Source organism: Accipiter gentilis, chromosome 8 (genome assembly GCF_929443795.1).
Source record: "Accipiter gentilis chromosome 8, bAccGen1.1, whole genome shotgun sequence".
In the NCBI taxonomy this organism is placed as follows: Eukaryota; Metazoa; Chordata; class Aves; order Accipitriformes; family Accipitridae; genus Astur; species Astur gentilis.
The window spans coordinates 21,271,031-21,293,173 of NC_064887.1; the positions used below are offsets into that span (position 1 = coordinate 21,271,031).

Here is a 22,143-nt window from a genome sequence, read left to right on the forward strand (position 1 = left end):
CAGCTACTCCATAAACAAAGGAAGAAAGATTACTTTACAGGACTTGGCTCAGTTCCTCTTAACTAGCAAAGTCGTAGTAGGCCACATGAGGAACATCAAAAAAGTATACCAGAGCCAAAAACAAACAAACAAACAAAACAAAACAAAACAAAAAAAAGCAGAGGAAACAAAAGGGGACAAAATTAGCTGGTTAACACAAAAAAAAGCCCACTCTTCCTGTCTCCCCATCAGGATATCAGAAACTGGCCATTGGGGTTTGGGGGGAAGAAATCCATCAAACTAATGAGCTGAGATCATTCTCTTACTTGAAAAGGTAGGAAGAGATCTCTAACTCTCCTTGCTGTTTTAAAACAACAATTGTGTCACATACAGAACAGAATTATCAGTATTTGTCCAGTAAACCTAAGGAACCATAACTAAATGACACCAAAAGCAATACAAGAATTAATGCTACCTATTTTGCAGGCAAATTGTTCTTAATTATTGCTCTATAGTTTTCCAGGCATTTTTATGCAAGCAGTTTTGGAGACATGTTGTATTTAAGTATTAATGAAAGAGTCCATCATATAGCTCACTTTTAGATTCATTAAAAAAACCAACCTAACAACTTTATTGTACCTACTTACTTATATTAAAAAACCTGTCACTACATAACACTTATCCTGAGTATAACTGCTCGTTTGGGTCATCAGGTATACAAAAGACAACATTTGATTTTTATGATCAACTTGAGCTTCTTGCTCATTACTGGCAGCTGTAGAAGTTCCCCACAGTCCCACAACTACCCACCCTGACCTCCCTACTCCTTCCAAAACTGGGACAATGAGCACCTCTGGCAGTTCTAAACCTTTATGACTTGCTTCCACAAGGCCCAGAAACTCTTAATAAGACCAAGCTGTTTCTTTCAAATGAAACTTACATGGGTTAAATATTACTGCACTTGAGCAATCATGTGGCAATACATATTGCATTAGCTCTTCAATATCTAGAACTGATAAAAATAGAGGGCAATAGGAGGAAGATTTTTAAACTATCAGACTTTTTAGAGTATTCCCACAAAGTTTTGCTAACATCCATATTAATTAGCGACCTCCTCACACTGCAATAAATATATTTGTCAGCAAACCTCTAAAAAGAGCAACAGCCATATGATAAACAGGAGACATTCCATGAAGCCAGTCCATTAATTACCACACACTTTTCCACCATTATTCATCACATGGATAATAAATGAGCCCGAACATAAGGTTTACTTATCCTGTGATTACTTCCCCCTAGATCGTCAGTTGCAGAGGTTTTATGGTACTGGTATATTCCATCAGTGCAAAACCTGAGCAGGTTGTGTTGACCCCCCCCAAAAAAAAATTCAAGACAAGAAATAATCAGAACATTGCTTTTCTAGAGATGAACTTACAACTATCAAACTACTAAAAAATAGCCCAACTATTGCTTTCAATGCTTCTCCTTCAGGTACAGCAATTCAGAAAGACAGATCAGTGGGAGCTTCATGGAAGTGACTTTTTCTTATCAATTTATGTATTTCCAATTAAAAGCAGAGTACTTTGATGCAGGAGAGCACACTGCTTTGTAATTTTGTGATTACATAGCTGGTTTTCATTAGTTTTAAAGAAATGGCATCAGAAAATTGTTGTTTTGAAAAACATGGATAGTACCTATTGGAACACTGACACCCAGCATGGCTCTTTTCTTTACATTCCTTCATCGTTTGGATGTTATTCCTACTCTTTCAATAGCTTTGCTACAATTCTTTTTATAACCTCAAAAAAACCAATGTTCATGTAGCTCATTCATGCAAGAAAAAAAGTTACAATTGTTCTATTTTCACACAAATTTGCAGCATATCTCTGCAGCTCAAATCTCAGTGATGCAGTACAGATACGCATTTTAGAAATGCTCATGGACACAGACAGCTCCTTCAGAACGTTGTTCATATTTATTCCTTCACAAGTCAATTCTCACAGAAAACGGCTCATCAAGCTGTTCTGTATTTCTGTCGATGCAATATAACAAGAACTGGGGAAACAGATTCCATCTGCAAGCTATCTTGCAATTTAAAAAAATACTTCAAATTTAATTAAAAAACATTTTTTGCAATAGGCTGTCTGAAGTCATTATAACTGAGAAAATGCTTTCTCCAATTCCATTTTTATATGTTATAAAATATAAATTAAGTATTTAAATAAAATAATAATAAAAAACAACAACAGAGGGTATCATTCCATTAGGATTATTTGTCAATGAACTTTCACTAAATTCTAAAATAGAAAGAAAACTTTCCCATCACCAGAATTTTGTCCTTCAGGGAAATTTATCTTGCACTCACAATTTTTGTAGTAGGGAGTTACCATATACATACATATTTTTCACTTCACTACAGACTTATTTAATCAAGTTCCATTTGCTCATTCTTTTCATGCAATAGTAGCTATGATGTTTTTCTAAATGGCATGTCTCAAAAGTTTTCTTTCTTCTTTCGTATTTATACATTTAAAGCTCTTGAATTCTCAGCTACTTTGAAAACCTGGTCATTAGCCACTTATCTAGAATGGGAATTTTAAAAGGAGCTTAAGGTGAGGTAGCCATACACAACTGCAAGTTGCATACCTAAGCCCTCTGTAGGAACTTTTGAAAATCCAGCCTAAGGTTGGGGGAAAAAACAAACAAACAAACAAAAAAAGCCCAAAACCATGGAGTTTACTTTTCTGAAAATATGTAACCTAACCTGCAGCCCTTAAAGCATACTTAGTGCCAGTTCTAACGAAGTGATACAAGGAGCACCTGTGCCAATTTCACCACATTATGTGACCTTCTTGCCTTCTGCCATCAAGCCTCAGCAGCTGCATTGTTTTTACCAGGATCCATTTTTCAGGGTCAAAGATACATTCCATCTTATATACTGGGAAGAGTATCTTAATCTTGGTCCAGAAATTTTTCCCTACCTATCAGTGTAAGAATATATAATGCAATCAAACATCTCTTTACCTGTCCCTTCCACCAAACAGCCCCCATAAAATGGCAGCAAAGAAAACTGAAAATGTCCCTTAGTAAAAGTAACTAACCCAAAGCTCCCGTTTTGAAGGAAGATGCCCACTTTCATGCTGGAAATAATGGAAAAACAAGTTTGATTTTTTTTTTTTTTTTGTTAAATTAGCACACATTTGCAGATCCGATTCCAGGTGATAATGAACAGAGTGCAAGGGATTTTGGTTTTTAGTCTCTTAAGTGTTACTTTCTCTTTTTCTTTTTTTTTTTTGTGAAGATATAACCATATTTAGATTTCAATTCAAACCACAGCTCTAGTTTATTGTACATAAAGATGTGTCTGAAGCACAAAGTACTGAATCAGAGAAAGGAAAGCACATCCCATCCTACAGTGGTGACATGAGTTACTTGCATAGTTGCCACAAAAGTAATAATTACACTGTAACTCAATGGGAACAATGGTAATTTCACAGTAGCTCATGTTGTTGTTATCACCCTATATCCTGATAACTGTGAAATTAATTTGTGGTACCACTGTATGTGTCAGCTTTAAGCTGTTCCCTAGGTAACATTACGCTACCATAGAGAAGGAATGCTTGGCAGTAAAATGGGTAGCAGCAGATTGATTATACAAAAAGAATCTTCCCTCTACATACAAATAACTTGGCAATCAGGGAGATGTTGCGAGAAAATCCTCCCCACTGCCTTTTTTTTTTTTTTTAAAAAAAGACATTAATAGAGTTAATGGTATTAACTGACCATTATCCATACACTGGAAGAATGCAAAGGTAAAACAAAATGAGCAAACTCCCAGATTATATTTAGTGCTACTGACCCATTGTTCCAACTGCAGCTAAGATGCAGCATAAAAATGTTGAAAATTTCTTCTTCCTTCTTCTAGTCATTTCACACATTAACCATTAAATAGCAATTTTAAATATAAAAGCAAATATACAGCACTAAGATGTATTTAGGAGGGCAACAATAGTGTAGGTTATGCTTTCACAAATAATGCTCACTTCATCTCAGAGGCACAGTCCTTTCACCTCCTGAACATTTAACATTATTTTGCAATACTACTACTGCCAAAAAGGAGTTCCACACTAAATATAAAAGACAACACTCTGCCACACAACACATTGAAATGCTTACAAATTTACTGGAGAAAATTCAGTGCCACAATAACTGAAGGTCTGGAAAACATTAAATCATGGAATTTAAGTAGGGAACTTATTACTGATTGGTAACAATAAACAAAACACTGAGTTTAAACTTTCCAGTCATTCTGCTTGGTACAGCAGTAGGTATGAGGCTTTGGATTAAAGATGCTATTTCTTTCTATAGAATTTGGATATTTCTTTCACTTTTAATCCAGGCCTGTTCACATAGCATTAGAAACGCATACTGTAATGCCGCCTTCTCGTATGTTTGTCTGTAAGGAAACAGGTGAAAAAAATCACAGCATGTTACATATACAGACTCAGTGGTTCAGCTGGAGTTTTGTTACTGAAAAAGCAGCATCATCTCAGTGTCAGCACTAGTCATCAAAGCAAAGGTGTTGAGCAGATACTCTGATCCAGGATATCCAGGGACAAGCATGTTTTGTCGCTCTGTAGTTTTGATCTTTATCTCTGACTGATCCTCCTTTTGTGATTGCTGCCCCCAAAACCCCTGACAGGTGATGTTCAAATGTGTTTTGTTTTTTTTTTTTACAACCCAAAATAGAGCTTTCAGAGCTCTGAAAGCAGCTGTAGGAGCCTAAATCCAGCTTGGACAGTCCCAAATGTGTATTCTTCATTAAATATTGGCACATACTATGCCAAATTATGTCACTGCTGAGAGGAAAATTTTGCCCGTCCTATACTCAATTATTCATTGGAAAGGCACTCTGATCATTGCCACTATCGACCCAGGAATTCAACCTATATCATTTGCCAAATCAGCACGTACCCTCGTCCACTCAACACTCACTCTTCTTCCACTCCCCGCTGTGTGAGCCAATTCTGATGCACAAGAACCCTTAAATGCAGGCAACATATACAATACACATTTGCAGTCAGCAAGCTTACTACATTAACTGCATGGAGAATTTGCTGGTGCTTTTGATGCTGGTAGGAATTACTAAGGGATATCAGTACTGATTGATCCCCTTTTTCAGTCCTATTAATAACTGTCTGCAGTTATCTTTGCTTTGGTAGACCAGTGCAAAGCCTTGATGCTCAGCTAAATCAGTGGTCATTTTTTTTCCACATACCTGACACTATTTCTGCCTGAACGAGCATGGGCCAAGCCTTATGGCTGGCTTTTTAACCCCTGTGCATCCTCCTCTGTTCTTTTTCTTTTATACACTCTTCAGGTGTCAGTGCTGAAACAACTCCAATCAGTTGGAACAAACACACCTCCTGGAACTACAAATGCTGCCAGTGACAAACAACCTTCCATTTGCTGGATCAATGCTGTCAAAGGCATTCAGAAATGCTTCAAGAAAGGTGTATGTATGTATGTACGTAACTAAAGATCTTTGGAAAGCTTTGGACGCTAGTAGCAATTACTGGTTTTGCTGTAAGCCCAAACTTACTACCGCAGAGAAAATGTCTGTTACCAAGAGGTGTCAGATGCTCTTTTTAGAAAGCTGATTGAAAAATGAGTAGTGTGGATAAAAAAATGCCTGAGATGGGGAATTTTACCTTTATAATCATTAAATCAAACCAGGTGCAGTACAGCTGGTATTTTTACCTATGATAGTATTCAATAACCCGCTTGAAACTAACTGATGTACTCTGAGATATCTGTGGTTCACAAAAAGGAATCCCAACATTGTTTTTAACATGCACTGGTAAACTCTGTACCAAGACTGCTAATGAGGCTGAAGATTAACTCCTTAATTGTGAACTATTTGCTAATACTCCATAAGTAGTGGCTGTTCCTTATCATATTTCAAATATGCTGAGATACACCATGGAGCAGTTTATAAAGCCATTCCCATGCTATTTTAAATGTATATATTTTGCTGAGGACTGTTCAAAATTGTAAAGAATATTAATGTATTTTTAAGACAGTTGTGGTGGGTTGACTGCCACAGTACAACAGTGATGTCTACTGACTTGGGAAATGGCTTTGAAGTGATGTGAAAATTAGTTGAAAATGAGACCGACCACAAAAAATTCTAAGTGATTCCTATCCAACCCCCCAGGTCTCAGCAGCAAAGTCACTACCAAAAAAGATGCCTTGCCATCTCTGGTTTCTCCAAGCTGCCAAACTGCTGATACATTGCTAGTTTTCTGGGCTTCAAAAAGAAATGAGACAGTCTGTTGATATTATACATATATTTTCATTTTAGATCTTATTTTAGACATATTTTTCCGGAAAAAATAGGACTTTTTTGGAGGAAAAATTTACACCATTTGACCAAATTAATTGAGTAGTTCTTTCCAAGTTCATAAGATTCAGCAGGGTCTTGGACATGATCTCTAACCATACAGAAATTATATTTGATTACTAAAACTACAATGCCGTAGCATTTAGAGAAGCTTGTTCAAATGTCTCTAGAACACCATAAAGTCCCAAAATTAAGATATAAATCCTTGCAATGAAATGACATCAAATACATTTCAATAAGACAATCATCACGTACATTCATTCAGCAAGAGTTATTAGCCAGCATGCGAAGTCTTCGAATAACTTCCATTGCACTTCCAGCCAACTGTAAGCTTGATGCATTACCTTGGAAGAATGCCACATTTCCCACTGTGCTAAACTCACTGAAACAAATAGGAAAGCAGCATTGCTGTGTTACATCCCTGCTTTACTATTGTGTAATTGGACCACACTACAGGAACAACACTTTGTATTACAAATATTGAGTTACCATTATCAACTTGTGGCTTCACACTCTCAGCACAAAAGCAATGAATTCTCGTCTTACATCAAGAATTAAATGAGTATGATAGAAGAGAAAATATTAAGAGAAGTTGCATTTCAAAGCTCTGTTTGCAGTTATAGTTTTAAGACAAAATAAATTTTATATGTTATGACATTGTTACACTAGCAGGAGAAAGAACGTTTAGCAACACTAATAGCAAAAGATTACTCAGGCCTTTCCAATTTAGGGGTGAAGTCTTCACTCACTCACATACCCAAGTAGAATAAAAGAATAAAAATTGATCACAGAAGCAGGGAGTACAGGGAGATAGTTTTACACTTTCTGAAAACATATCCAATTCAACTAGGAAAGAGAGCAAAATACTTGTGCTGTATAGTCCCTGCTGGTTAAACGGCTTCTTGTGTTAGAAAAGGAAAATCAGGGATTTCATCTGCAACTGGGTGAACAGTGGTCCTCCATCCTCTCCTGGGGTATTAACCAGCCTTTCCCCATCATTTTGGCTGCAGAAGAATTTATCCCTAGAATGGCTGCATCTCTAATAGCAGAAGATACCCTAGAAGGACTGTATCTATATGAGCAGCATGGCCCAGCAGCAGGGGGTCTCACCAGCAAAACAGTTGGCATTAAGACCTGACATCACCCTTCCCAAAATGCAGGTAGTGTTTATTTCAGCATAGTTCTAACCTAGTCCTGTAGGCTTGAGCAACCAACATGGACATCCGTGTCCCTGCAGCTTCAGCGTCACAGCTGCCTGTGCTGGCTGTCTTAGAGATAGCACAGAAGTGCTCACCTGCCATGAGGAGGACTCACAGCAGCAGCGCATCCCCCTGCCTGGGCACGCTACTGCCTCACTGGCTTTGTACAAAATGTCATCTGAATCAGTGAGGATGACACAGAAGCACCCTACAGGTGGGCCATGACTAAACGTATGACTCTACATAGGAGCCATTTAAGCTTGTCTATATCTACCCAAAAAAAAAGAAGTTACACCAGATGCTGACAACGGTGCAGCTGCATCTCAGTGCAAGCTGAAAGATGCATCAAGAAAGGGGACTTTCAGCTCTGTTTTGGCTACTGCAGCCACACGGCTAGCAGTGCTCTGGCTTAGCCATGCAGTCACAGCAATCTTTAGCGGAAAACACTCAATAGAGCCAGATTCTCTCTTAAATATATAACAATTCCTATTTAAGTAATTTTAAATATCCCTGTATGATTCTTTAACTATAGGGAGAACAATTCCCAACCCAGTTAATTATTTTATCTGAGAAGAAATCACAAGAGAATACACTTAAGGACAGAAGAGTGTTAACACCACTAACAGTTGCCATGCAAGTAAATTTGCAATGGGAAGACTGAGGTGTGGACACTGTGAGGCACAGCCCAACATCTAATAGCCAGCCATGAGCCAAGCAAGACTCTGGAAGTCCCTGGGAACAGCAACTGTTTTACACATGCTCAAGTGCATTTCCTGTTCACTGGAAAAAACCACAGATAAGTAAGAAACCCCACTGAGGAAGGGCCTATATGCTGAAACAGGAAGACATGCCAGATAGGAGGAAAAAAAAACAAACATGGGGGAAATTATTTTATAAATATGTATTTTTCTATAATAAAAATACTCCTTGAAGTATAAGTGTTCTCTTGCCCTTTTGGTAATACTGTCAGATACTGACCAAGCCATATTTCTTTTTTTTTTTTTTTTAATACATTACCAAATACAAAGTGCTTGGTTAATACTAATTAATACTAACAAACATGGAAAAATCTGCAATAGGTAAAATAGCCATAATAAAAGTATTGGTAGTATTAAACAGTACCATTAAACACTACTACTGCATAGTAATAATAAAAGTAATAGTATTTACAAATATAGTAAAAGTAATTACTTTATTAAATAAAAATATTAAAAATAGTAATAGTAATCACTACTTTTTGAAGTACAGTAACAGTAGAATTATTAAATACTATTAATAAATAGTAGTAAAAAAGTAGTAGTAGTATTTAAAAATATTTCACAAAAACTTACTACTTTTAAAAGATTATTGTATTGTAATGGTGTCAGATTGTAAATCAATGTCTTTTGTAAGTATTCTGATGGAAATCACATTATAATTCTTTCCATTAAACTCTGTTCCACATGCAGATCCATTCTTAGAATTCACTTGAATGGGTCCAAATACTATGGTGACATTCAGAACTGTTCAGGGTTTGTTTTACAGAAGAAAATGTCTTTTTATTTTTTCTTTGTGAAAAAAAACCTTGAAGTTCAGTATTGGACCAAGCCAGAACTAAATGCTCCAGATTGGTTGAACAAGCTAAATACATACAAATGGAAACTTACTGCAAATGCCTGTTCCACAAAGAATCTTGTCACTGCCAGTATTCTCTGCACATTACAAAGCACATCCTAGACAAGCCGTACTGGGCATTCAAGACGGCAGGAGATGCTGCTCAAGAATATTTAGTTTGTTCCTTGATTCTCTGTGACACCTCTTATGTTTGTAAGCAGCTTCCTTTGTACAAATTGTTGCCTGAAATCTTAACACTCTTCACTCCTAGGGGTGCTAAAATTTAGTAGCCTTGCCTTAGGCGCTAGCAGTGAAAGCCTCCAGGCTATCCTGAATGACCTAAAGTGGTCTAGGGCTTAATGGGCTCCCCACCAACTTTTCAACAGCAAGGTCCAATAAAAGGAGATTATCCTGTAAAGTATCTGTGTTCCTTAGAAAAGAGGATGGAAAATAGTTTCTGCAAAATTTTGTAGCCAAATAGCTAAATGTGTGGCACTGATGCTAGTCTATCTTCTTACCAACTAATTTATTGAAAAAATCCAATACACATTAGAGTCTTATTTTCAATAAACAGGTTGATTCCATTGGAACATTAAACTTAAATAATCTTTTCGTGCTCTCTCAAATAGCCTCAAGTAAATAAACAGGATTTAAATTCAGAATTTTACAGGGGAAGGCCAGATTGATTTTGATGGTTGGAACCACAGTTTAATCTTTGGAACACCCTTACCCCAACATACAAAACATTTCTAGGAAAATGGATGTTTGTTCTTACATCCAGAACCACAACAGCCAGTATAATATAAAGTTAGGACTCTTGAGAAGCAGCAAAAAAAGTAAGCGTAGCTACTAATATTCATTATAACCAAAGGGTTCTAATCACACCATAATCAGAAAAGATAATGATGATCTGGCCACAATGAACATACAAAGCAAAGACACACTCTACCTAATAAAGCAGTTTTGAATGAAGACTATATTTTATCCTCAATCCTCTAGCTTTGCTTTATATCCCGAACTCCAAGAAGAATGTACTCAGAGATGCCCATGGCAACACAAAGCCCATTGACTTCAAAGGACACGACAAAGGAGGGAAGAAAGAGTACACTTTTGGGGGCTTTTGAGAGCTACAGTAAACATCTGAAAAGAAGGAAGTTCAGGTATATTTAAAATAGCATTTGTAAAGACAGATTGGTTTCTGACTGTACACAAAAGAAAAATTACTGTAGGAAATGGGGTTTCCTGAATACATGTGGAATGTGGTACTCTCAATAGGCTGGCTACAGTGGAGATTAAATTCATGACTTACAAATAAAACAGCATGAGCTTCGACATCTTGAACTAAAACATCTGACTCCTTTGCCAAAGCGGTAACACGCTCAGCTTCTGTGTATGTCCCAGACTTTTGTTATGGTCTAAAATGGTATAAGCCATCTTCTAACTAAGCTATCCAAAGCCCTGGAACATAAAATCAAATATCAGTAATCTACAGAAAGCCATGACTCATGGCAAGACCACCAGCACATTCCCTTCACTCATCTCTGAACTTTTTATTTATTTATTTCATTTAATGAACCAAAACCTTTTTCAAAGTGTACAGGCTGGTGAAACTCAGGTATTCATAAGCCTGGTAGTCCATCTTGTATATATAATCTCTAGCAATCCAGAGCATTTTTTCCTGATTGTTTTCCTGATTTGTCTGTAGCAAAGAACAAATTTCAGCAATATTTTAAAATCTTGCATTTTAAAAAGTAACAAAGGGGGAACCCATAGAGCAAACTCAAGATTCTGTAGTGCAATTTTCTACTCTAACAGTTTGCAATCGAGTGGCTATTAGTCACTAAAACTTACAACGCTTCACCCACTGCATGCCATCTTTGGAGTCTTTGTGGTAAGCCATCTGCCACAGTGGTTTTCAAAATCTCTTTCACCAACATCAGACAACATCTCCTGCAGTTTGCTAAAAAGCAAAATTTTGACTGTTATCCAATTCTTTCCTTTAAATCATAAAACTAAATGGTTCAAAAGCAAAAACAGGCTCCCCTCCCTTGAAGTGACAGAAAAATGTTTTTTGTTTTCTCCTCTCCTCTCCGAAATATTTTTGGGAGTGGTACACATGAATACAGCAGCAATGTGTTTACCATACACAGAAAAAACCTGAAGCATCATTCAGCACTGTAATACATACAAGAAAGAGTATGGACAACATGCAAGATTTTCACAAAAACATTCATGTAATATCTTGCCTAAAGCACACTTCAGTATATCAACAAAAGTAGTAATTGTAATGCAGTTTCCAAACCCACAAATATTGTTACTTTGCTATTGTGCTAACAATGCTTTTGTTCTATATCCATGTATTGTTTATATACACTACAAGGCATAATTCAGTCCTCTGATGTAAAGCAACTGCAAACCTGTATTGCCAATTGGAATCATAAAAAAAATTCAACATCGTTTTACATCTGCCAGTCATGAACATCATCGATGCACAACTTTAGGTCAGTTAAAGTTGCATTTGCTAGTTTATGCTAGCTAGGTGACTAAAAGAACATTCAAAGGAAAACAATCCAACTTATCTTGATCCCCTCCCCTGTAATATCTAAAGAAACAAGCCTATCCTCTGTCTACATCACTAGCTAAAAAATAAATTACAATTCATAAATTAAAAAGGAGAAATTATATACAATATTTTGAACAATGTATGTGTAACAATCAGCTGAAATGAACTTGTAAATGTAATTCAGTATCAAAATTTCTGGTCAAGGTATTATGAAGTTGATATGCAAGTAGAACAGCCCATCCCACAATCAAGCTCAAACCAAGACACTTTATAGTTCTCTTGATTATACTTTAAAAATATTTAAAGTAATGCAATTACATTCTAAACTGCAGAAGATAAAAATTATCACTCGTTCCACAAGATCTTCACTGTAAGTTATACCTTTGACTTAAAACAATGGACTTGCCATATATCAGAACCTCCTTTTTTTAATTGCAAAATGAAACATGAAGTATTTTAATTCTCCACATAAATGATACAGAAAGACAATGCAAGTTCTAATAACTATCACAAAAATAATTACATTAATGTCACAGGTTCCTATACATGTTTGGTGGTACAGCTCTGCACAGTGTCTGCCTGAAGACAGAAATTATGCTATCGTGGCAAGATCTAAGTAATGCATCCCAGGCACTGCTAGGCCCCCAGAGGGTAGCTAGTGAGTGACTCTGGAGTTAATTAGCCAACAAAGAGCAAGGTAAAATTGCATGAACACAGAACCTTGTTAATGCCGCTAAACAGCTTCTAGCACCTAAGCAGCATGTTTAGTCATAGCTATCCTTATACAGGGCTGTCTTGCACTGTGAAGATATACGGCCAATATTTGGTCAATGCAAGTGAGGTTGACAATCTGTTTGATCTGTAATGTACACAAAGGATGACAGTGAAGTTCTGGTTTCAAAATGGCACTCAAAACTAAATTCATTTCTATTAGCCACATAGGTCTTTACTATGGAAGTACTACTAAAGTTCTCAAGTGCTTTAATATTCTGCATGTATTCCTATGCAACACCAAATGTAACTAGCAACACTAGGATTCTGCAGCATCTGCTTATTTCCATATGCTATTAATAATATGGTAAATTTATAAATTGTCAAGAAACATATCTAGAGAAGAAATTCTAAGGGGAGCATGGTCTATTCCCCAAATTCCACAGTTTTGTGTGCTGTTTTGTTTTCAGTCTGAGAATATCTCTGCGGGTAATTTTTTTTAAAGGAATATCTCTAAGCCAAATGTAGTCTAAATAAAGGTCTAAATGAATATGCCTATATATATAAGTGGTTTACCTAATTATTATGTTCTCTGGAGTGTGTGGGGTGTTTGATTGTTGTTAGTGAGATACATCAGAGGAACATGTGCTAGTCACCCAAGAAGGCACAGTGTTGTTGCACATTTTTGTTAAATACATATAAAGCAATCACTTGCTTCTCTCTTAAAAACATGCCCCAAGCAGCATTCAAATGATTGCACTGGAGAGAAAAGTAAAGATAGAAGGTGGAAGAGGAATTTGAACTTACTCCCTCAGTCCCAAATAAGCACACTAATCACAAGGCTACTGGAACTCACTCCAAAGGATTCCACCTCCCCTGAACATGAAGGATTTCTTTGAATAGATGATCTTTGAGACCTGGATCAGGAACCCAGAAGCAATTATCTTTACTCCTCCTCATTCACCTTTCCTTTCAACTTACCTGAGATTGGTCCTATCTCTCAGAACAGCTTAAGAACAATACAGGGAAGCAGGCATACTTTTAACATGACATTTTTCATTATTCTCATTTTCCTTGTATTTCATGCCTGCATTTCTCTAACACTCCAGCTCCATGATGTGGCTTTTTAAAGGGGGAGAATCAAGTTTCCTGACTCAGAACCGGAATATGAACCTGTATTTGCCACATCTCAGGCCACAGCCCTAACAAGTTGGTTACTAGATATTTTGTAGTTTGTGTTTGCAGACTTGTTTTGTTCACATGTTTCTAAATCCCCAACTTTTACTCTGCAAACTAATGAACACTTGTGAAATCATGGAACTTCTTACAGTGCAATTTTCTTGGGTTTTGCCCAGCCATAGAAACTATTTGTCAAATACATCTGAGAGTCTAGACCGTATTAAAAGAAGCCTGATTATTACAAAGCCCAGCTTATACAGTTGTCAAGACAACAGTGAATATCATCATTAACAGAAACTGTTTCTATCAAACTGGAAATCACCGTTGAAGCCTCACACCCGTGTTCACATTATCCAAAACCATATGCAAATATGTGAATGGAAAACAAAATTCCAAATGAACTTTGGTTCCTTTTTATACTGATCCAGACAAGCAAACTTTGTCTCTCCTTTCCCACTTTGAAGTAGGAAGAGATATGTTTAAATCTTCCTTTATTAACAAGAAACCTATACAAAAATAGTCAGCTTTAATTTTCACTTGCAAAGCTTTCACGTATACTAATTCAATGTTCACAAGATAGAACATACACATATTCACCTACAAGTAGGACCCACACATGTATTTAACATCTCACCAGTCTCACTGACTACTCACTGCCGTAAGCCACTGACATAAGCCAACTCAGTTGATAAGTAAACAATTGCAACACCAGATTCAGAAGATGTTAAACATTATGACTTCATTTGTCTGACACCAGATTCGTGAAATGTACACTAGACATAGGCCTAAAGCATACTACTAGTACAGTGTTCAAAAGCAATCTATCATCTACTGCAGTGGCTGATACTTCAAAGGGTTGGGCTGCCAACCAGAGGGATCTCAACAGGCTGGAGGAATGGGCCTACAGCAACCTCGTGAAGTTAGGAGGAAAAAAAAAGGGGGGGGGGAGGAGAAAGAGACAAGTGAAGTTCTGCCCCTGGGGAGGAACAACATCAGGCACCAGTACAGGCTGGGGCCAACAAGCTGGAAAGCAGCTTTGCAGAAAAGGCCCTGGGGGTCCTGGGGGACAAGCTGAACATGAGCCAGTCCTTGCAGCTAAGGCCAGCGACATCCTGGGCTGTGTTAGGTAGAGCATCACCAGCAGGTCGAGGGAGGAGATCCTTCTCCAGTGCCCAACACTGGTGAGACACACCTGCAGCGCTGTGTCCTGTGCTGGGCTCCCCAGAACAAGAGAGACACGGACATACCCAAGCAAGTCCAGCAAAGGGCCCCTGAGGTGGTCAAGGGACTGGAGCATCTGTCACACAAGGAGAGGTTGAGAGATCTAGCGACATTTAGCCTCCAGCAGAGAAGGCTCAGGGGGGATCTTATCAATATGTATAAATACCTGATGGGAGGAATAAAGACAACAGAGCCAGACCCTTCTTAGTGGTGCCCAGTGAAAGGAAGAAACAACAGGCACAAGCTGAAACACAAGGAATTGCAGTAAAAAAAAAAAAAAAGGTGGGGGTAAACCTGGCTGGACACAGCCCTGAGCAACCTGCTCTACTTGACCCTGCTCTGAGCAGGAAAGCTGGTCTAGGCCAGTGATCTCCAGACTGGAGTGTGCACAAGACAACCCACCTGGATGTGGGAAGAAAATATTTTTAGTAGCATTAATAAATATTTTTTTTATTTCATCTTTATCTCATCCTTTATTAATTTCTGTTCTTGTGTGTGTTTTATAATACACATAATATATTAGTACAGTGGTACATGTATATAATTTATAAAGAAATAAACATATACATATCGGGAGTGTATGCTCAAAAACATTTTGCTGGTCCAAAATCAATAAAGTCTGGAGACCACTGGTCTAGATGATCTCCAACAGTTCTTTCTCACTTCGGTGAGTCTGTGATTCTCTCTCTTGATAACGACAATGGATGCCTATACACAAAGTAAGGGAACGGATTCAGTGGAAAAAAGAAATTTCCTTCCTGCCAGCTGATGTCTGTTACTTTCTGAAATTTGTCCTTCACCTTGTTAAACCCAGTAACTACCTAAACCTTATCTTCTTCTAAATTGATATTAATAATTGCATTTTTTATTTCTTCTACACCTCTACTAAAAGTTACTTTATAGTTTGGACGGAGTTTTGTTGTGGTTTTTTTGGTTTTAAGGCTCCTCAAGGCTTCTTTACCCTACTTTCCCAGAGGAATGATTACTGCAGCAGTCCAGATTCCAGTTTTGCCACCTATGAAAAGACTACCAGGGTCAGCATACAGTTAGCTATGCCACTTCCTCCTCCTCAAATACTTATCTCCTCATAGCAGCCAAACCAGTCTAAAAGGTCCTTTAAATTTCTAGATGAAACTTTACTGAGGAGCAGGATCCAGATTTTTTACAGTGATTATATATTAAGAACAAACTGAGCCCTGTTCAACAAAAGCTTAATGATCTTACTTATGCAACCTGACATTATAGGTATACATCCATGCTATTTTTCTGCCAAGTTACTACATAAAATACCCAGTTAAATTATCATATACATATTCAAGGTATGTAAAGCAATACTCTGTCCATTTATAAACCCCAATTCAAAAAACTAATGTATTTTTATTGTTTACATAAGCTTTGCAGTTGCATTAAAATATACTAATAAATAAACCATTTGGAGTACATTAATAAAATAAGCAAAACATTAACTGAATTGAATGCTTTACGATTTTACATGCAATCATAAGTAAACCAAATTCTTACAATACCACTCTTTATACACTGAGTAATGGCAAACTACTATCAGCTCATTATCTCATTCAAGGTCTAAAATAATATGTAAAGTAGAACTAGAGAAAGTTCATACGCTTTATGATCATTTCAAAACCCTTCAGAAAATTTATTTTGCATACATCTATCTACATAAACAAGAAAGATGATTTTCATGTAATCCTTAATTTGAACACCATTCAGTTTCTGAAGGCTGGAAAAAGAACAAGACCCTTCTTGGATATTAGTGTTTGTTTATGCAGAGCACAGTGATATTCATAGACTGGAAATGTATTGAAACCCCTATTAAATTGACCATTTTTCTCAAAGAGAAAGTTAAAATAGAAGGTCTCATTCCAAACAGGAGCACTGGGGAAAAATGTTCATTGTATCTCTCATCTGGCAGACCAGTAGTACCACTCTGGGAAATCAGAGAGGATTTGGGCAGACTGCCCGCTCAACTTAAGGCTCATCTGAGATCCACATATATCTGCTTAGCTATCCAACTAGGATTTTGTTGTTGGTTTTTTCATGCCCACATGATTTTAGTGCCTTTGTGCAATGTGCATCCCTCTCTACATGCTTCCCTTACCAGAAGGAGGCAGGTATCTCACAATACTGAGGCCAGCAAATCTGTGTCCTCCCACACCTGGTCCGATGTCCACTATAGTTATGGGAAAGCAAAGTGAACTTTAATCTGTCAAAATGTACCACCTGAATTACATATGCTATAGATAATCTTGGGATCCAAATAGAAAAACGCAGCCACCAAGGATATGGGGTGACTATGCAAGCAGTTGAAAGAACCCTACAGCCTAAAATAACAAGTGGTTTTTTTACACACATTCAGAAAAATATGTACACCTACATGCATATACCTCTCTAAATTAACATTTTGCAGCTTTTATGTGTTACTCAAGTACATTATAAAAACATACTACAGTCTTAATTTAGTAAGTCAGGTATTTTCTTTACTTCCATTAAAACAACTAAGAAAAAAATCAACCATATAATACTGACTGCAATTAAGAGAATTCCAGCACTGCACAGTATCCGTCACACTTCACAATCAATAACTATTTCTCAGAATGGCTTGTACACTAGCAGAAATAGCCAGGATACAAATTTATGAGACAGTAAAGTGCTTTTTATTGTATGCACAGCATAGAATCATAAGAATCTTCTACACAGTCCTTGTAACAGAAACATGACCTTTGAAATGCCAAAGCTCCCTTCCCTAGCTAATGTTTATCACCAAAGAGCTGTCAGCTCCCAAGTTTTTGAAAGATTAACTCTGCTGAGTCATGTATCACAAACACTGCAAACCTACCCATGGAACATTGTTACAGGAGAGCAGCAACTTGAAATCCAATTTGTTGAAAATACTAAAATTAGCTTCATATGCCAAAAGTTCCCCAAGTCTTTATTTTAAGTAAATTTCCATTTACTGGCACTACACGAAGGATTTAGATACACAGATGACCAATCACATAGGGAGAAAACCCTAAATGTATGAAGCCGAACAAGCAAAAAGCAAGAAATCACAATTAGAAAGGTGAATGCCATTATTTTTACAGTTACTAGAAACACTAGTATTTGAAATATTCAGAAAGGAAAGAATATAATTTGGAGGTAATAAGAAAGGCTTCAAAAGAGGCAGGTTGCATGTCAAATCAGAATACTTTTACAAACACTTATTCATAGCACTGTACATAAGACAAGCATCATGAACATAGACACACAAATAATTCATTCAAACACATCCATAAATTTAAAGGGATTATGAACACAATCAAAGCAAATGGGTGTAATTATTTTTTCAAGAAGATTCTCAATATTTTTTGTTGGTTGTTTTTTTCTACTTTTTACTGTGCTAGCGCAAGTCTAAGTAGTTACTCTGATATCAGGCAAATGAAATGAAGCACTATGTTTGCATCATTACATTTTACTATCCAACTTTCAAAACCTTTAAAAGTACAGGTTAATATAATTTTCTGATCCACAGATAATACTATAATTAACATCTTCCTGATTATTCAGTGATTTACTTCAGAAAATTTGTCTTTGGTTCCACCATCTTTCAGAATAGTAACCATTCCCTTTTCCAGATACTATAGCTGACAAGTTTCCTTGGAGTCCTGTACCCAGCTACTTCACAGTGCACGTAAGGATGACAGAAGATTCATGTACTGACTAATTTTAACCTCCTCTAATAAGCATTAAGTGCAATGATATGAGGATATTAAGCAAAATATACATCTCTACAATACATGAAGGACCCGATAGATTTTAATGTTCCATTAGCAAAACCAAAATCATACAAATCTGGTGATAAAATTCAGAGTACACAGGAACTTCATACATAAAAATCAAATCCAATTTAAAAGCAAGCACAGGTTTGTTCAAACAGCATTGTACAATTGCTTTAACACTTACAGAATTTAGATGAACAATATTTTCATTCACTAACAGTTTAGTATAAATATAAAGCAAGGCACCCCTTAAGCATTTTAAATAACAAATTAAACATTTACGTTTTTTACTGTGCAGTCAGGCTTAACATTTATGCAGCTTGAAAACCAAAGTACAGCCTCAAGGGAAGCCTCTCCACTGACAAATTAATACCTTAGAGAATAGAGCTGAATGGTGGCAATGAACTCATTTGTTCCCCCAATAATGAAGAATGACTCTTTCTTTACCACATCTGTGACTGTTGCTATGGTGACCCAGACTTACCTCATTGCTTCTCGAAGTGCTCCTCGCTCACTAAGAGTCGTGTGCTTGATGTCATCAAAATTATTTTCTAGTTTCTCACAGTTCTGCAACAAACGGACAAACCCATGTAAGGCTCTTAAACAGTATATTGTACATGTATTAACATTATTCAACATCATGCAAACAAAACTGATTTATATTATGTAACCTCAAATTATGCATTCCGATTTAATTACACAGGAGTCATTAAAAAGACACTGAGAACTCAGAAACAAAGTAAACATGAATCTTATTATATCGTTGTCATGGAAATAATCTTACAAATGTTCCATATCAAAATGTATAGAATTTTTACTTTTTTCTTCTTTGAAAAAAAAAATTAATTTTTCCTTTATCAGTATGCAAGGCTACAAAGCTACTGTACACACACAGACAAGAATAGAAACCTAAACATGCATTTTAGAATTATAATAAAAGTTATAAATTCTTTCCCAATGAAACAGGCAGTGTTATTGGAACAAACCAATCATATTTAATTCATAGTTAATTTTTAAAACATAACAGAAACTGAAAAGATTAATTGCTTATAGACACCTCAACCACTTAAAGCTTTTTCCAGATTAGAGCTCACTGTTATTTCTCAAAGTAATATGAAGCCAATAATTTTGTGACAATAAGCGAAATAAAACTTTGCTGTATTCTGTTAATTATTATTAAATGTGTGACGGGTTCTATTACTCCAGAGTGCTGATCCTTTTCTTCTGCTCCCATAAAGGTGGTAAAATTGACTTGGAAGATGCTAGGGAGTACAGAAATTTGTATCTGTGCAAAGTCAGTGTGAAATACCAGCAAACAAGAATTCCCTGATCATCTGCATCATCCATAGGATTTTTATATTCTCCCTAGGCTTCATCAATACAGGAGGCTTTTAGGTTACCTCTGTTCTCTGCAGCACCTTTCTCCAATACCAAAACTTACCTCTGGGAGGCATAATTTTGCCATATGGGTGTAAAAGAAAGACAAGTTGCAAGCATAACGGTTAGTATTGCTAACAACCTTGAAGGCAGGATTGTCAGGCTTTTTATGCAGTAGCTTTAAAGAAAATATGAGCACTATTATTTGGTCATATTGCTTTCACAGTTTTTAATATCTGAATTAATTTTCAAGTCCACATCTTAAAGATAGTTTTAATAAACACAATAAAAGTTACCTATTGTTATTTCTTTTGTGCATTGATTCTTTATTTTTATAATTACATTCAATTTGAGGCTACAAAAGCATTACTGTAAAGGAAATAATTAGATACTTGTAAATGACCTAACCAGATACTTTAGCTTGTTCAATTAGCATTTAAACTATCATTATTTTTAAATAAGATTACAGACTTTTTAATACAAAGTTTTAATGCTTTAACAATACATTTCTGAGCAGGAGAAATGAACAAAGCTTACATTCAGAACTTTTGCAATCTTTTCTCTCCCTTAAAAAAATTCTACATGCCTTAAGTATGAGTAGTAAATCTTATCCCATGGCTAATCAGATATTATTTATTTGTTTATATTACAATCAGTTGTCCTTTGTATGGCAAAATCCTACTCAAAACCTCAAAGGGATTACACAAGAAAGACAAGGAAGCTCTACAATGAAGTATACCATTATTTAGATCAGCCTACATTGACCTTCAGCTCCAAGCACACACAGGCAGTTCAGTCATTTAAAATACATGAAGAAATCCAAATCAACAATAGTAATAAAGAATTCCTGATTCATCAGTACTAAACTGAAAGTATCTGTGCAAGCAAAATCAAACCTCCTATCCTCCAGGAAAACAGACCAAAGGAAACACCATTTGGAATATTGCTCCAAGTGCCAAAAGAGGAAAGCCCATGCTTTAACAATCTTGTGCCACCAGCATCTGAGCACAGGTTCAGAACATCTGAGCATCACACAGTTCACTTCTCTTGACCCTGTGGTATAAAGCACATAGAAACAACAGAGGATGCAAAGCACACAAAATTTTTATCAAACAGAATTAAATCTTCTCTATATCATACAAGGTAAAATAGCTGATGCTCTCCATGTGGACAATGCTGAAAAGAGTAAGTTCAGCTGGTATTTCTTCTTTGTCTATATAGACCATACTGTGTTAATCAGCTGAAGGGCAACAAAGGTGGCCCATATCTAAAGAAAATGCTGTGATCATGTAGCCTTACATGCACAAATATTCTATCTCAACTATAAACCCAATGCAAAAATGGATAACCCAGAACAAAAAATGGAACAAATTTTATAGACTCAAGTAATAGATGTACCAATTCATTTGGCAAGAAGATGAACTTATTTCTACCATTTCTGAGAACTGTTTCTGGACAGTATCTTTCTCAGCTACTTTCAGCCAAATAGCTCTCATCCAAGGTACAGCAGTTGGAGAGCAAATAATTTCACCATTAGGAAAAAATGAACTAAAAACAGAGCCAGATGCAAACTCCTGAAGGAAGATGACCTCATAGTACTATGTAATCAGTTACTGCACACTGAACAGGAGACTGAGCAAATATTGATCATACCTACTGCTTTCCAGTTAGAGCTGCAATCATCCAAAATAGTATGTTGCATCCTCTCAGAGAAAAGAGAACAGGGTGTCTGAAGTACCAAATATAAGCATAGCTACAGGTGTATAGATGCCACTTCTTCATGGGTCTGAGTATCAGCTTGCACGCTACATTTGTAGATCATCTGAAAGGTTATCAGTTCATAAGAAAGGCTACCAATATGAATGAAATTGTGAGCATGAGAATACTCTGAAGAATATGACTGGGAAATGACGAAACTTCAGTAGACCATGACCAGGGTGAGCTTTACATTCTTAAGTATTAATCAGTAACAAAAATTGAGCTCATTCTATCATTCATGCTACCAAATAAATTAATATCTATAAATATCTTGCTCAGGGCAGTATGTTTTGGCCCATTAATACTTCACAGATTTAAGTATAATGAGCAATTAAACTCCCAGGTGTTTCATTTTGAGCAGCAGCTAAAGTAAAAAAACCA

At 36.4% G+C, this 22,143-nt stretch overlaps 1 protein-coding gene across 2 annotated transcripts in view; it reads right to left on the reverse strand.

Annotated features, from left to right (window-relative positions):
• DPYD (dihydropyrimidine dehydrogenase) overlaps positions 1–22,143 on the reverse strand; it is a 374,453-nt gene that overhangs the window by 299,880 nt on the left and 52,430 nt on the right. Inside the window, exon 3 of one of the 2 annotated variants that reach the window (XM_049808457.1) lies at positions 19,112–19,194. In XM_049808457.1, the coding sequence (XP_049664414.1) occupies positions 19,112–19,194 (83 nt within the window). Of the gene's footprint in view, positions 1–19,111; positions 19,195–22,143 lie in introns of those variants that run through there. The other variant, XM_049808458.1, reaches the window with a different exon arrangement.